The 14,858-nt window shown below is 37.1% G+C and overlaps 4 protein-coding genes across 5 annotated transcripts; 1 reads left to right on the forward strand and 3 right to left on the reverse strand.

The window, feature by feature from the left end:
• Positions 1-518: 518 nt before the first annotated feature.
• LOC141839844 (subtilisin-like protease SBT3.15) lies at positions 519-3,137 on the reverse strand. Its single transcript, XM_074727691.1, has 3 exons — positions 2,789-3,137; positions 2,552-2,649; positions 519-814 (listed from the first exon to the last, which is right to left on the reverse strand). The coding sequence occupies exons 1-3, from the start codon at positions 3,133-3,135 to the stop codon at positions 732-734; spliced, it is 528 nt and encodes a 175-aa protein (XP_074583792.1). The 5' UTR covers positions 3,136-3,137; the 3' UTR covers positions 519-731.
• Positions 3,138-3,434: 297 nt separating this feature from the next.
• LOC141840143 (DNA repair protein XRCC2 homolog) lies at positions 3,435-9,746 on the reverse strand. The gene is made up of 10 exons (XM_074728044.1): positions 9,540-9,746; positions 9,301-9,448; positions 8,535-8,698; positions 7,816-7,886; positions 6,349-6,411; positions 4,998-5,132; positions 4,172-4,247; positions 4,059-4,095; positions 3,880-3,980; positions 3,435-3,793 (listed from the first exon to the last, which is right to left on the reverse strand). The coding sequence occupies exons 1-10, from the start codon at positions 9,744-9,746 to the stop codon at positions 3,773-3,775; spliced, it is 1,023 nt and encodes a 340-aa protein (XP_074584145.1). The 3' UTR covers positions 3,435-3,772.
• A 139-nt stretch (positions 9,747-9,885) lies between these two features.
• LOC141840140 (V-type proton ATPase subunit c1) lies at positions 9,886-12,608 on the forward strand. Its single transcript, XM_074728042.1, has 3 exons — positions 9,886-10,108; positions 10,207-10,492; positions 12,157-12,608. The coding sequence occupies exons 1-3, from the start codon at positions 10,033-10,035 to the stop codon at positions 12,287-12,289; spliced, it is 495 nt and encodes a 164-aa protein (XP_074584143.1). The 5' UTR covers positions 9,886-10,032; the 3' UTR covers positions 12,290-12,608.
• A 214-nt stretch (positions 12,609-12,822) lies between these two features.
• Positions 12,823-14,854, reverse strand: LOC141840290 (RNA demethylase ALKBH9B-like). Of its 2 annotated transcripts, none has more exons than XM_074728232.1 (6): positions 14,731-14,854; positions 14,324-14,614; positions 14,108-14,193; positions 13,722-14,032; positions 13,537-13,608; positions 12,823-13,432 (listed from the first exon to the last, which is right to left on the reverse strand). In XM_074728232.1, exons 1-6 carry the CDS (start codon positions 14,777-14,779, stop codon positions 13,018-13,020), a joined length of 1,224 nt encoding a protein of 407 aa, XP_074584333.1. In that variant the 5' UTR covers positions 14,780-14,854; the 3' UTR covers positions 12,823-13,017. The 2 variants fall into 2 exon arrangements, with proteins under 2 accessions (XP_074584333.1, XP_074584332.1); XM_074728231.1 differs by having other exon boundaries at positions 14,324-14,653.
• Positions 14,855-14,858: the final 4 nt, after the last annotated feature.

Consider the following 14,858-nt stretch of genomic DNA (forward strand, 5'->3'; position numbering starts at 1 on the left):
TAGTTATTGCACTCATTGATTCGTAACGACAGTTGAAAGCTATTTCCCAAATTAATATGGAGAAGAGGTATTTTGTTTTTTCTTCTCTTCATCTCTACAGTTTATTTTAAAGATCAAAGTAATATATTTTTTAAAGATCGACTTCGCATAACAACTTCTGAGAGTAAAACCATCCATTTATTATAAATAAAAAGAATCCTAAACTTGAACAAAACACAACTACTGTTGTTATAAGACCTGTATGAATCATCTTATAACACATTTACTAATACAAATTAGCTTTATAACTTGAAACATAATTACAATTAAGGTGAATTTATTTAAAAAAAAAAAGAGAGTAAATTGTAAGTTAACCCATGACAATGAAAACTATAAAATTTCATATTAAAGATTAAAAAATCAAAATATATGGTATTGTAGGAGTAAATTTTAAAATTTGGAAAAGAGAAATCAAACTGTAATTTGCCACTGACTTAGCATTGCTCAAAACATGACAGAAAATGAGAAGCATGCAACCATGAGCAAGTAACCGTCCTCAACAAATATGCACAAGTTTAGCATTGCCAATGAAACAAAGATAATATCACGCAATCAGTTATCATAACAGTGCATCATCTGTCGTCGTGGTGAGGAGGATGGCATTATTGGATTTACATATAAAACTCAAGTCTCTGGTACATTAACTGTTTCTTCATTTATTAGAGCTTCGCACTCCCCTGAGCCCTGTGTGTCTAGCAGCGGTGGCAGTGGGGCTGGGTTCCCCCCATGAGGCTGACGGTTCTACTTGGCACAACCTGAAGAACGCCTGGTTGCTCTGCACAATTCCGTTTAATGGAGAGAAAAATTAGTAAAATATTAGAAACTTGATTAACTTCAGCAAGTGTTTTTTGACAGTGAAAACAATCATTAAACACAGCTATGAGCACAGACTAGTTGTCAATGTGTTATTTGTCTCAGGTTAACACAGGTGCTGAGTACACTACAGCTTAACAATCTAGGAAACAATATGACTCATTACCTTGCATAATGAACACACGCTGATGCTGAAAGAATTAATATACATAAAGAAAAAAAGGAAAGAAGAAATTGATAAAAATAGGACAACATAAGTACATGTAAACTGAGCCTAACTAAGAAGTGCTTTTGACTTAGGTAGAACTGTAAATGCAATTCCTGTTTGCTTTTATTTCGTCGGTTTAAATACAAAATAACCAGATTGAAGAAAAAGAAATATGCTTTTTGATTTTTATAATTTCGTCAAAACAAATGATAGCTAATCAATACTGTATAAATATGCTAATAATCGTGACAAAACCAATATATTCCTGATGGTTTAGGATCCAAATTAATTCAGTCAGTTTAGAAATTTTTTGCAGATGCACCTATATTTTAATTGGATGGGATCAGTTAAACAGTTGAACACAGCTTATTCAGGAGCGTTATGGCATCATCACATCAGTTTACAAATGTTCATAATCTGGAAAATGATAAAGTGGTGTGGAGGCCGCGCAGAATCAGTCTTGCCGTAACGTTTTCTGATGGCTTTTGGCATACCTATTTGAATTTACTGGTAAATTTTACCTTCTAATCTATGTGTATAACTAATAAGATTATGAGTTCAAGGGAACAAAAAAATTATTACTAATGTAATTGTTTAAGGTAAGAAAAAGAAAGGCTACCTTTTGAATTTAGGGAAAGGATTAACCTTATAAAAACAATAAAAAAAAAGAAATAGATAATAGAGAAAAGATTACCCTTTCAATTTAGGAAAAGTATTACATTTTCCTTCTAATTTCATATCATTGATGACTTTGAAGCAACTGAGTATAGAGCAGTCTAAAACATCAGAAATCACAGCACAGGAAAGGTAGAAGACAAGACATCCATAAATTGTTATAAAGAACAAAAACTACAGAAAAGATACTATGTACAACATATACAAAAGCAAATTTGATTGTATGATTTGGTAGAATTAGTCGGTCAGTGATTTTGCCAATTAAGCAATTTGAATTCAGGGCCAAAGTGGACAAACAGATAATAAAAACCCAGTCTCAAGGCTTAAAAGTCATTTAGAGAAGTTGACATCTGAGTAACCAGCAAAAATTACAACCAAATGGCATACTGTGACAAGGCATCAGAAATAAATATATTTGAACAAAGACATATTAAAATGAATTTTGCACCGAGATAATAAGACAAAACCTATAAATTCTTCATGTAATGTAGCTAACAGTCAAAAACAAATCTAGGCAAAATAACCCACTAAACAATTCCTGCTAGATAAGCAATTTGAATGCAGGGCCAAAGTGGACGATTAGGTAGTGCAAAATTCAGTTCCAAGTTCCAAGGCCTAAAAGTCAATTTTTAAAGTTTAGATTCGAGATATCTATCCAACCAAACGACATACTGTGTCAAGGCAAGGCCTCGTACGTAAATGTATGGTGAAGAGAGAGCTTAGAAAGATTTCGCACCCAAACGATAGTGAAAAACCAATCTATTCGTCTTGAAATGTAGTTAACAGAAAACAAATAATCTAGGCAAAGGAACTCACTCGACAATTCCTCGACCTGCGACTTGGTCAGCTTCGCCGAGAATCCACTCGCCGCATGCGTGTAATGGTAGATCAGCGATTCCTTGGCGGCATCCTCACTGCAAAAGGAACGAAATCAGATCTTTATCAAAAAGAAACCTAATCTTCAAATGCAAACCATGAAAAATCAGATTTCCATAGCAAAAAAAAAAAAAAAAAAAAATGGCAACTATAACCCTAGCGTGCGAATCGACCGACCTGCCGAGGACTGCGGCAAGGGTTTGGATGTGGAAGGCCTCGGGTTCCACTGTCTCTGGCTTTTGCACGTAGACGATTTGGACGGTGGCCTCCTCCGGCTCCGGGTGCTTCGTGGTCGCCTCAGCCATGGCGGAGGGTAGGACAGGGAGAGATGAGAAGACGAATACTACGAGAAGGAAAAGAAGGGCGAGGGTGAAGGGGAGGGATCGGGAGGAGAACGATGTGTTCATGGTAATGGTCGTCGGATGAAGTAGGTTAATATAAAGCCTTGGCCTCGAGCCAATCTCTTCGGCGTTAAGAAACGAAGCAGAGAAGGAAGCCGGCCGAGAAAAGGACAAGAGAAGCATCCAAATTGGGAACTCGGCCGCGCTGTCAGCAGCTGCCTCTTGGAATAATTTTACTTTTTTTAGGGTAATTTTTACCAGTTTAATTCACTAATTTACCTTTCTTATATTAAAATGGTAATTTACGACCCTTAATATTACAATGGTAATTTACCTTCCTTAATTTACTCAAAGAACCCATTAACACCTGTAAACCCTATTAGAGATATTAAAGCTGCATAACAACAATTGATAATTAGAAACGGTTATTAGAACTCCATGGATATCAATCTTTGGCAACTTAATGCCATAACCATGGCAGAGTTTCAATATTATGCATATGCAACCATTTTGTTATAGTCAAGACACGTATACTTTCATACACATGTAAATGGACCGAGGAAATTAACAAACAGATTCCATTCATAAAAATGACTTCGGAGGAGAACGACAATGCTGAGAAATGTACCAAGTCAACTATAAGTGTATCGTGGCACCAGAAATTGAAATACACGAAGCTTTCCCTGGCATGCATGTAGAAACCAGGAAAAGGATATGTATATGATCGGTTCAAATCATGTTGGCCACCAAAATGCCAGCTTTCCCGGTCTGTGTATGCATGATTCTGAAGACTGAACAGCAAGACAAAAATCTGGGATGTTTAGATCAGATAGATTCCATCCTGTAAAGGTTAAGCATTTGTCATTTTGTCGTTGTAACTAACAAGTGACTACTTCATGAGACGATAAATACATGAAGGAAATTTACATCTGCAACAGCAAATTGATCTTTTATATTAAGCGGAGGTTGCACCCACTCGGATGTATATATCGGCGATGTACCACCTTTCTTGTCATTAGTATACTTGTCTACATGGCCATTGTTAAAAACACATCACTCTTGGAAATTAGATAACAAAACAATTAAATTCGGAAAGGTAGCATTACCTGAAAGTTGCAAGTTTATCCGGTGAGTTACAAATGCCTGCAATGGTCATTAGCAAGAGTTACCAATCTCAGAGAAAGCATGAACCACTAGAAAAACAAAATCTACAAAGGACCTGCCATGCAGAAGGCATGTATTCACGGAACAAAAACTTGTCTGTATCTCTGCTTGAATTACACATTTCAAGATCCCTGATGATGTCAAAAAAACATATTACACGCACATATCTAACTGGCTACAAGAAAAAACAACAAATAAAGTGCTAGAAACACTAAAAAAGAATCATGCAGGTTTCACATTCATTAACACTATACGCACACATAATCAGGGACAAATAAGATGTATAACAGTGAGGGAAAACCATTGTAAATTCATCAACTATGAAAGAAGAGCAAACTCAAGTAGTCAAAAAAAGTGGAAACTCGTAGCCATATAAAAAAATATTTAAATTTAGCAAGGAGAAAATTCACTCTTCATATCATTAATCCTCTCTTCATCCCAAGAAAAGCAACATAAATCATATTGTTCATGCATAAACTCCAAGACCATAATAAAAAACATCCTTCTATCATGAGAAAATACATTATATTATCAACAACTTTGGCCTTTAGTGTTTTATCCTGATATACTTCTGGCATAATGCTCTCAAGCACCCATTATAATGCCCTACAACCATCCAGTACAAGACAAAAAACGGTTTATTCATCAACTGGGCATATGCTATGTCCTATATTTCTACAACATCAAATTAAGTACATCAAAAAACATCCTTCTATCATGAGAGAGGATGAGCCATCACTTTGTAGTTTCTTACATATTCTTGGTTATATCCTATATTTCTACAACATCTATAAAAAGTACATATATACTTGTAATATCAATGATAAAGTACTAGGGGTATTCTGAGAATCTAACATCAAATTAAATGCCTCTTGACTGACCTCTGTGCATCAATGGATGTTCCAGCACCAAATATACTTGCTTTAGAAACTAACACCAACACAGGTTGCACCTCCAAGAATTTCCGTATCTCCTGAACAATAGTTTCTACCAGATGTTGAAAAGACATAGTTCCCCTGGAAAACAAGTAAAGTTTGGAGCCAAACAATAGAAAATTAGTTGTAGATATTCAATACAAGAGGTCCAATGTCTTCAAGGAATATAGAAAGGCAAAAAAAAAAAAAAAGAATGGAATTATGTACTGGTTATACACGAATGTAGTCATTTATATATTTTAAGAGAAAAAACTACTAAACTTTGGTAAATAGAAAGAGAACAAAGAGGAGTGCATAAACCTAGTCTTTACAGGGTATTTGGATTAAGTTGAAAAGGCTCCAATTTAATGATGATACAATCTACATTTTCTTAATCAAAAGGCAGAAATTACTATGCAAATTATCAGGAGGTAAGCCAAGCTCTTGACACCCAACCACCAGGTGAAGAAAAGTTCAGGTTGGCTATAATGCTTCTCTAAATATTTGAACAATAAATTAATTATATATAAAGCAGAATTTTAGCTCGCACCATGTTAAAGCAAAATTTTAGATAATTTGTTCGACAGTCACAAGGCTCAGAAGCCTCTGTAATGTTTACAAATAAAGCATGTAGGTCCTAGTACTGAATCAAGCAATGTTGGTCACATCAACGGATTTACAATGTTGGGCATTATAACTGTGCACAGTTGATACCATGGTAAAAGAATCATCTACTCATTCTATAATTTTAAGCAATGTACTATTCAAATTAAACGGCTGTCCTCACCAGTATTCTGTGTTCATTTTTCATTGAATGAACATGTGTGCCAGGTTTGTTGTTGCCAAACAGAAATATAAAATTTAAAAATGAATAGACAGAGTGAAGAATGGTAGCAATCCAGTGTCTGCTACTCATTCACTCTATTAGAATTACTAGGTAATACTTCTATTTGACTACATATGGTATAATTCTTTTTATTCCTCCTAATACAAGGATCTACATGAAGCCATGTTTCAATGAGGGGTTCCCTTATATCCCATGATTAAATGAGGTGTCCCTGTGAAACCGTGATTCAATGGTCCAGCCTATATAAAGGCAAACCAAGGACTGATCCTCTTCCTCCTATACTGGTCTTTCTCACCAATAGCTCCTATTTTATCAGCTCCTCAAAATCTCTCGCTCTTAGGTCTTTTTTTCCAGTTGTAACAAGCGACCATCAGACATTCTGAGTGCTCAATGAAGCAGCTGAGATCAGTCAGTGTTGGCTGATTTCCAGTCATTTACCAATGCTTATGCTATGACATAAATTATATATACCTCTTATGATCCACGGAATTTGAAGGTTGAATGGATCGATCAATCCAATAGAAGGCACCAATGCTGTGGGAAAAAAGTTTATTCAGAGCACAATCAGTTTCTGAGCGCATTAAGCATATTTGCATGAGATATTAAATGTTCATCAAAATAAAGTAGGTGAATGATAATGGTTAACAAAACTCCACATAATTCAGTTTGAGAACATAATGGGACCAAATGACTGACTACAAGAATCTTTCTTTTAATTTGAGTGTGTTCATTGGAAGCAGAGCCACTAGCTAATAGTAATATATATACTATGACAGGCATTCAATCTCAAGACTATGTTCATAACTGCCAACGTGCTTACCAAGTTAGCTAGCAGCTATCTGTGTACAACAATCTAATAATTTACTGAAACTCAATTTGGATTGCATCTCGCAGTTCATAATATTTAAGCATCCAATGTCCAATCCATTATGGTTCCAATCCAGAGCCCTTATATTAGAAATGCAATCATATTAACATATTCGTATACAAAATCAAGCAAAGATAATTTTAATTCTGTGGAAATTCATACATTGAAATTGTTTTGAGACAAAAGAAAAAAATTAAAACAGATAAAATCACTAACAAAAACACAAACGAATATATCTCTTTTACAACTATTCTTCAATCAATTTAATATACAGCCAACTAGACAGCCAGACCTGAGATAGAATCTATCCAGCTATAATAAATTGATTAAACAACTCACTAATTGACCTGAATGACGAAAGTATAAACATTATCTCTACATATAGAATATCAATACCAGATGAAATACCTAGACCGCACCTAAATTTTCTGCATATCAAGTAACCAAGGACATGTGAATTTTCTTTCAGCTACCATCCACGCATGTGAGTCATAAATGTGACATGCCATTTGCCAACAAAAAATCACAATTTTCCTGCTCCATACATGACATGATTAATTATATGAAAAAACATGAAAATTTTGAATCTATAACAACTCTATTGACAATAAAATGCAATGCTGAATTCATGTCATAGCCTTAAAAAAGGATAATATTTTTTGTAAATATTACAAAAAATAAATGTTTATACAAACTAAATAGCATATAGGCTCGCTTTTTAGAACAAATTAATAGTGTATTAAGCCAGGTAGTTGTGACACAACCATGTGATCATTCTGTTCATGAATGATGAGGTTTGTGAAGATTAAGAATCTTTGAGATGATTCACTTGTACAACCACCATGTTGGACATGTTAGCAAACAATCTATTAGCTCCCACTCAACACTGCACAAGTAAACTTTACATCATAAATTTCATGCTTCAAAATCATGGATAGAACTTGATTCAGGATGTCATCTGAAAGGGATATGAAAAGTATCTGTAATCTTTGAAGAAATAGACATGGAACTTCACTTACATAAGGAAAGCAAACAGAAAAGACGATTTAGATTTAGCAATAAATGATCACCTATCTATCATAAGAAAATGAATGCCAACACCAAGAACTCCACTTTCAACTTGAGCGCGTGAGTGCATGGTCTGTACATTCAACCAATACGACAATTTTTCACTTAAGCATCAATTCACCAATTAGCAATGGCAAACATTAAACAAAGTGTATCTCAATGATTTCATCTTCAAGAAAGCAAAAAATAATCCAAGTCTTTGCAGTTTAAACAGTGGACTAACACCTAATCACTTTTCTTATCAAGATCAAAAAAGTATTGATGTCAATGATTCCTACATCTATCACACAAAAAAGTATAGAATCATGGTTCATGACTGCAAGTCAAGCCAAAAGCATATTTGAATTTCATCCGACTCAACTTGACTCATTTGTATAAACTAATATAATAATGAGAAAACAGGAAACAAAGACAATTAAGAACAGACATATATCTTGAGATTTTCAAATTTCAACTGCTACGGTTATCAGTTATAACTCAAAATACCTGGAAGGTAGTTTTGGTTCTTGGGGCCTAGTATTATATATTCAAAAAATAACAGATTTTTCACTTTATTGATGAAAAAAATTGCAAATGAAGGTACAACACAAAAATTAAAGAGCAATAAGCAATGCATATGCAAAGTGCAACATCATGCCGTGATAGGAAAGGATATAGAACCTCATAATAACAAGAGCAAGGACGCAAGTTACTAGTAGTTTATGAAACAAAGAGGACTTGCCTTTAAAGCAGCTAGGAATTCATAGCTATCATAACAACGGATATACATGAAACGCTTCATGCAAGCTACAATCAGTTCATCATATACTGAGTTCATGATTGAAGCCTCGCCATGATATTCCTGAAAGCCCTCTTGAAGTGCTCGATTGCTTCCATCGATAGATCCTGTAAAGGTTATTATAAAGTTGAATTATGAAGAGTAGCAACTGCTAGAGACTCACAAATACAAGATTATGTACAATAATATTTTATTTATCTCATTTACTTAGACAAAACTGAGGAGAAAACAAATGGAATGTGTTTATCTTGTTTTCATGCTATTTCATTCATCTTATTTTACTCTTGACTGAATTGAAGAGAAAGAAACACTCTCAACTTAATTATTAGTGTTGTTAGATGTGTAGATTCATTTTCATCCATTTCCACCCGGTTTGGGCAGAAGTAAAATAGGATGAATTGATGGAATTAGATTCCTTCCTCCTCTATTTCCTACCAAGTCAACAAGAGAAATCAATCATTTAATAACTTTTGTTTTAGTTCCTCTCCTTTCAGTCCAAGTAAACACAGCATAAGACAATTACATGGAACACTAATTTCTAGTAAATACTAATCAGTAACCAATCATTACTCTAGTTTCAGTAATTCAACTTGCCCACTTATTTCTTTCATCAGTTCAGCATTCATGGCTGAGTTGGATGACACGGGATTAATAAAAATGTGTAAAGCCGACCATCAGAAACGAAGACAAAGGTGCTAGAAACGCTCACCAAGGACCCCCAATATACGGAACTTCAGGATCTGGGTGAGGCGGAGAACGTCAAAACGGCAATCTAGATCAAAGTAGATCACTATGCGCTCCAAGCCCCCCAAACGGATGCCCTTCCACTCTTTGGGTAGAATACAGTGGACGGCCGCCTGGCGAAAATATGCGGATGAGTAACTAGGTGGAATTAGGGGCGAACCAGAAGCAGGGAAAATCATGAACGCGCTATTCGTCGGAGCGTACCTGGAGAAGCACTTGGGATTTGGCCGAGGAGGACGGGCCGGTGATCTCGACGACGTTGCCGACGCGGAGGGGAAGGCGATGGAGGGGAGGAAGGAGGAGGAAGCTTCGCACGATGAGAAGCCTAGCGAGCATGGTCTTGGCGTTCTCGTCGCCATGGATCCAAGCTCGAGGATCCTCCGGCTCGTCGTTTATCCCTCTAGGGTTCATAAGAGAGTGGCGCGCGAGGTCTCTCATGTAAAAACAACTTAAAAATAAGGGGCCTTATTAGGACATTATAAAGAATAAGAGGTGTTTTCTAAAGGTTTCTCACTTTCGGCCCATTTTTTATTTATGCCAAATCCAGGAGAGTGGAGTACCGCATCATCGTTCTCACGATCTCTTGATCCAAATATAATAATTTCTGCTCTCGATCTCCATCTCCATCTCTCTCACGGTTCCTTCGCCTTCCTCCTCCTCCACCCAGGAAAGCAGGATCTTCAGGTTTGTTGCAACGATGTCAACCTTCAGCGGCGATGAAACAGCCCCCTTCTTTGGATTCCTTGGCGCAGCGGCGGCCCTCGTTTTCTCCTGTACTTTCTTTCAACTACTCCACCCTCTTAGGTTTTTGATCTCGCCGTTCTGTTTTTCCTCGAAAAGGTCCTTTTTTTTTACGCTTCGGTGTTTCAAGGCATGGGAGCGGCGTATGGAACCGCAAAGAGCGGCGTCGGCGTGGCGTCGATGGGCGTGATGCGGCCGGAGCTCGTGATGAAGTCGATTGTGCCCGTGGTGATGGCTGGAGTGCTTGGAATCTACGGGCTCATTATCGCGGTGATAATAAGCACTGGGATCAACCCTAAGGCCAAGTCGTACTACCTCTTCGACGGGTATGCCCACCTTTCCTCCGGGCTTGCTTGTGGCCTCGCGGGACTCTCGGCTGGTATGGCGATTGGGATCGTTGGCGATGCTGGAGTCAGGTACTACTCATCCTTGCTAGATCTGAAGAAATTGTGTTTCACTCTTCAAGTTTTTTTTTTTTTTTTTCTTTTTTTTTTTTTTGAAATCGAGAGATTACTTACAGGTAGATGTCGGGTGTTATCTTGATCTGATTAGAGGAATACACAATAACTTTTGCCATATAGCCAATTAGCTGGTCCTTGATTTATTGTATTCGAAATTGTGATTGTTTTAGCCACTAGAGATCTATTTCTATTGTTACAATGTTATTACTGTAAGACGTATCTTAATCTGGTGGATAAATAAACTTAAGAGAGATTGCAACAACACCGTATCATCAGGCTAATTCTTTTAAGTGCCTTTTTTTCATTCGAAGTATGATTTTGTCATTTAACTGTGATCTCCTTTGTAGTTTTGGGGGATTTCGGCTGTGTTGACTTGAGTTCATGTAATTTGGTTTTAAAAAAATAGAAATTCATTTTCAATAAAAATATGAAAATACAGAAGAACTAAAAGAAACAAAGGGAAGCCTCTTCTAAAGAACATCTAGATAAGAGTTCACATAGGCCATACTATATGGATCTTTTTAGAATGATAGCTTTCATATAATGAATTAACTTCATAAAAATGAAATAACCAAAAGAAACCGAGTGAAGCCAAGATTGGGAAGCTTAGCGAAAATGAGAAATGTTGAAATTTGTTTTCTGAAATAGAACTGATTGTGATGTTTGATTCTATTGTAACATTAGCTAATGAGATTATTTGGATTCTTATTCAAAATACTAATTTATTGTGAACTAGAGTTGTTATTTGTTACTTTCACAATGCCTGATTTCAAATTATTAAAGCACTATAAGTTAATTAATAAAAAATAAATATTTGAAATGTCTATTTTGGAAAATTGGTTGAAGGTATGTGCTGTTTTGTTCAAATAAGAGTACATAAAAAAATTGAAAACATATATAAACATATTTCTAGCCTTCATGTATGCATTAGATTTATATTGTATTTGGAACATGGGATTGACCTCAATAAAAGAATTAAGAGCATGATCTTTCAAGTAGAAACATCTTCAAAACTAACACCTTACTTTGTGGGTCATGAGTTAGCATACAGTGAGACAATGTCAAATTGTAGCAGTGATTTAGGATTAAAATTGTTTGAGTTTAGGGGTTAGTGTATTGTTGTGGCTGCTATTGAAATGAATGCAGGTAGTTAAAATTTTTGGAGCTCGCCTATTCTAATTTTTGTCTATCACAGGATGGTGTAACTTTTAAAACTTGGATGCTACTAATTTTTCATGCATATGTTTTCTTCTTATACTACTGTTTTTTTCTTTTGTTAAAGGAGCACCCTCTAAAAAGTATCATATGCTGCTTTAAGTGACAAGTATTCTTTAACAAAAGGCAGAAATAGTTCTTTCTATTCTCAACCCAGTTGCTTGCTGATCCTTTTTAACAATCACTAGCTTGTCACTAGTGTCCCTAATGAACTAAGAGACAGTTATATTCCTAGAAATTAACAAGTTTTGAAACTATTTGTTGTGACTTTCTCAGCCTTGTTGGTGATGCTTTTATATTCGCTTCATGTTTAGTTAGTTGTTTAAATTTTAACAACGTCTTGCTTTTCTATTAAAGGTATTCAGTAATTGAATTAAGTGTGCTATTATTTATGTTTATTGCAGAGCCAACGCACAACAACCAAAGCTGTTTGTAGGGATGATTCTCATCCTCATCTTTGCTGAAGCTCTTGCCCTCTATGGCCTCATTGTCGGGATCATCCTTTCTTCTCGTGCCGGTCAATCTCGAGCTGACTAAGAACACTAGTATAGCCGGCAATGTCATGCCTGCTCTGGTCATATATTTTTGTAAAAAACTACTGCTTGCTTTATTATTTTCGTGATTGTACGCCTTGTTCAAGTACTTGTCGGGGACAAGAGCATGTTGTTCAAATTCTTATTTCATCCTCGAATAAGTTTTCACTCATCTGTAGTGATACTATATTATGTCATGGAGAGTCACCTTTGTGCATCTAAATTATTGCCTTAGATTGGTTGTTCTTCATGTCCAAAGATTGTGCACCTTGGAGTTCACATAAACGAAACATTTGCTTCCACGAAGCTGCAGAATTCTACATTATTCTTTGCAATGCATGCTTTCTGTTCTTTGTTCAACACACAGACACAATGGCTTAACAACCAAAACACTAAGCTCATAACAAAGATAGCCTACAAGGCAAGCATACCAATAAACAAGATCGAAACATTACTCTAATTACTAAGATATTGTTTCTTCAATAATCACTACAAAACAAAATCATCAATTCATCATTAATAGCAAGATGCATAGTATGATTGTCAATATTTTTGTATAGCTCAATAGTTAAACCAAGTGTTTATCACTCTCTTCTATACATAGCAAAAACCTAACCTTATCCAATCAATCAGACAAATCTACAAATACATAACAAAAAAAGGAACTTTGATGCTCAATCAAATCCAAAAAGGAACTTCCATCCATCTGAATCAATCAGATGGAACTTGCGTTCACTGTCTAAGTGAACGGGTCGTTTTCTTCGAGTGGCCAGCGGAACCAAAGCCAAGAGGAGGGAAGTCATCCAGATTGAACTGGTTGGGGGTATTTCTTTTCGGCCTGACTTCTTCAGACTTCGCTTGCTGTCTATGGACCGACTGAAAGCGTGCAGCAGGAACGGGTGTCGAACTTTCACCACTGTTTTGCTGCCCTGGGACAGCTGGAGCAGCTGGAACAGGCGATGCACTTGCGCCGCTGATTTGCTGCACTGGGACGACTCGAACAGACGACGAAGACTGACTTCTTGTTTGCTGCAGTCGCGCAGATTCAGCTGGTGTCGGTAGTGCACGGAGATTCAGCAGATCAGGGTCCAGGGAATACTTGAAGGGGAGTTTGCTGTCGTCCATCTTCCTGAATGTAATGGAGATCCTGTAAAACAAACAATTAGGTGATAAGTGCCACCTTCCAAAATTTGAAAGAATTCACATTAGTGTTGAGAGGCTTGCGAGAAACTTGAGGACTCAAACCTTTACCTTCTAGAAGGGACAGCGGGCACACAGTGCTTAGCGATTTCAGCCCCATTTCCGTTCAGAATAAGCACAGAGCTGCAAGGATGTCCAAACGATATGGTGAGCAGAAACAAAGTTACAATCAACAGAAAGCAACAAAAAAATGCGGGAAAACAGATGAAAATATAGCAAATTTCTCAAGTGCATACCCAAGAGGCAGAGGTATAGCAGTGGAGCCGGAAAATTCTCCTGGACCAAGCACCTTCATCTCTGTCCCAAACAGAATATTGCACTCCGACAGAAAGGAAACCGTGCAGAAGGGTCGTAAGAAATCATGGTGGTCGATATGCGGAGGAATGCAATCATCTTTGTCATAAATGTTCACAATGCAGCTGTTGGGTATGCATGTGGTGGGCAGGACGTGCCATGCTACCATTCTTTTGATCATAAATTTCAGCAAAGGGGGAATGGGATCGACTTCTTCGTCACGGATTATGCCTGGAGGGTTACCATGCTTGTCCTGGAAATCAGACATGCTCGCTTTAGCAAAAAAAGACAGAGCAAAATAACTGCAATACAAGAGCTGTAAAATTACCACTGCATAATTATAACAGCAACCAAATTGAATTGTTATCCGTCCTTTACCGCGCATCCATTTCCTTGGCTCCGAATATGTTCGTTCTGAACAAAAATATCGGTTAATGCAGTTCAAACCTTTGCCAAAATTGCTCTTCAATTACATCAAAAAAATATGTTGCAAATCGATGTCCCATTGGCAGAAAGAAACGTAAGATGAAATAGTGATCCATACCTCTAAGCTCACCGTTCTGGCCCTTCTTCTGAAACTCATAGATGCAGTCCACGATCTGCTTCTGCTCGGCGGGGCTGAAAACTCCGGTGTGGAGCTCGAGCCCCTCGAGAATGTTGACCAACCGGCCGTGGACCTTCTCCATCTTCTTGAAGTCCTTCTTCCTCTTCACCATGGAAAGCCTCTTGATCTCCTCTGAATTATCGTCCTTCTTCTGATCATATCCATTCGAGAAGTTCGCCGGCGGCGGAGTAGACAAGGCCGAGGAGCCCCGCCGCGGCACGGGGTATCTTCCTGCCGGCGATTTATTGATGAAAAGGTCATTAAACTTCCCTGAGACAGGAGAGAGAAATTGATGAATAAAGGAAGGAAAAAAAAGAGGCGGCAGAAAAAGGAAAAAGATTACTTACTTTCAAGACCTGCAGAGGTGGAATTGCGAGAAGACATGGTTGAATCCATGGAAGAGAAACTCGAACGAGGGCTCTGAGACGATTTAGGGTTTGGAGGTTCAACTGGAGAAGGTAGGTTTTTTTTTATA

The sequence above is a fragment of the Curcuma longa genome, chromosome 11 (assembly GCF_044706935.1).
Source record: "Curcuma longa cultivar G26 ecotype Majalengka, Jawa Barat chromosome 11, ITB_CL_G26_1.1, whole genome shotgun sequence".
NCBI lineage: Eukaryota > Viridiplantae > Streptophyta > Magnoliopsida > Zingiberales > Zingiberaceae > Curcuma > Curcuma longa.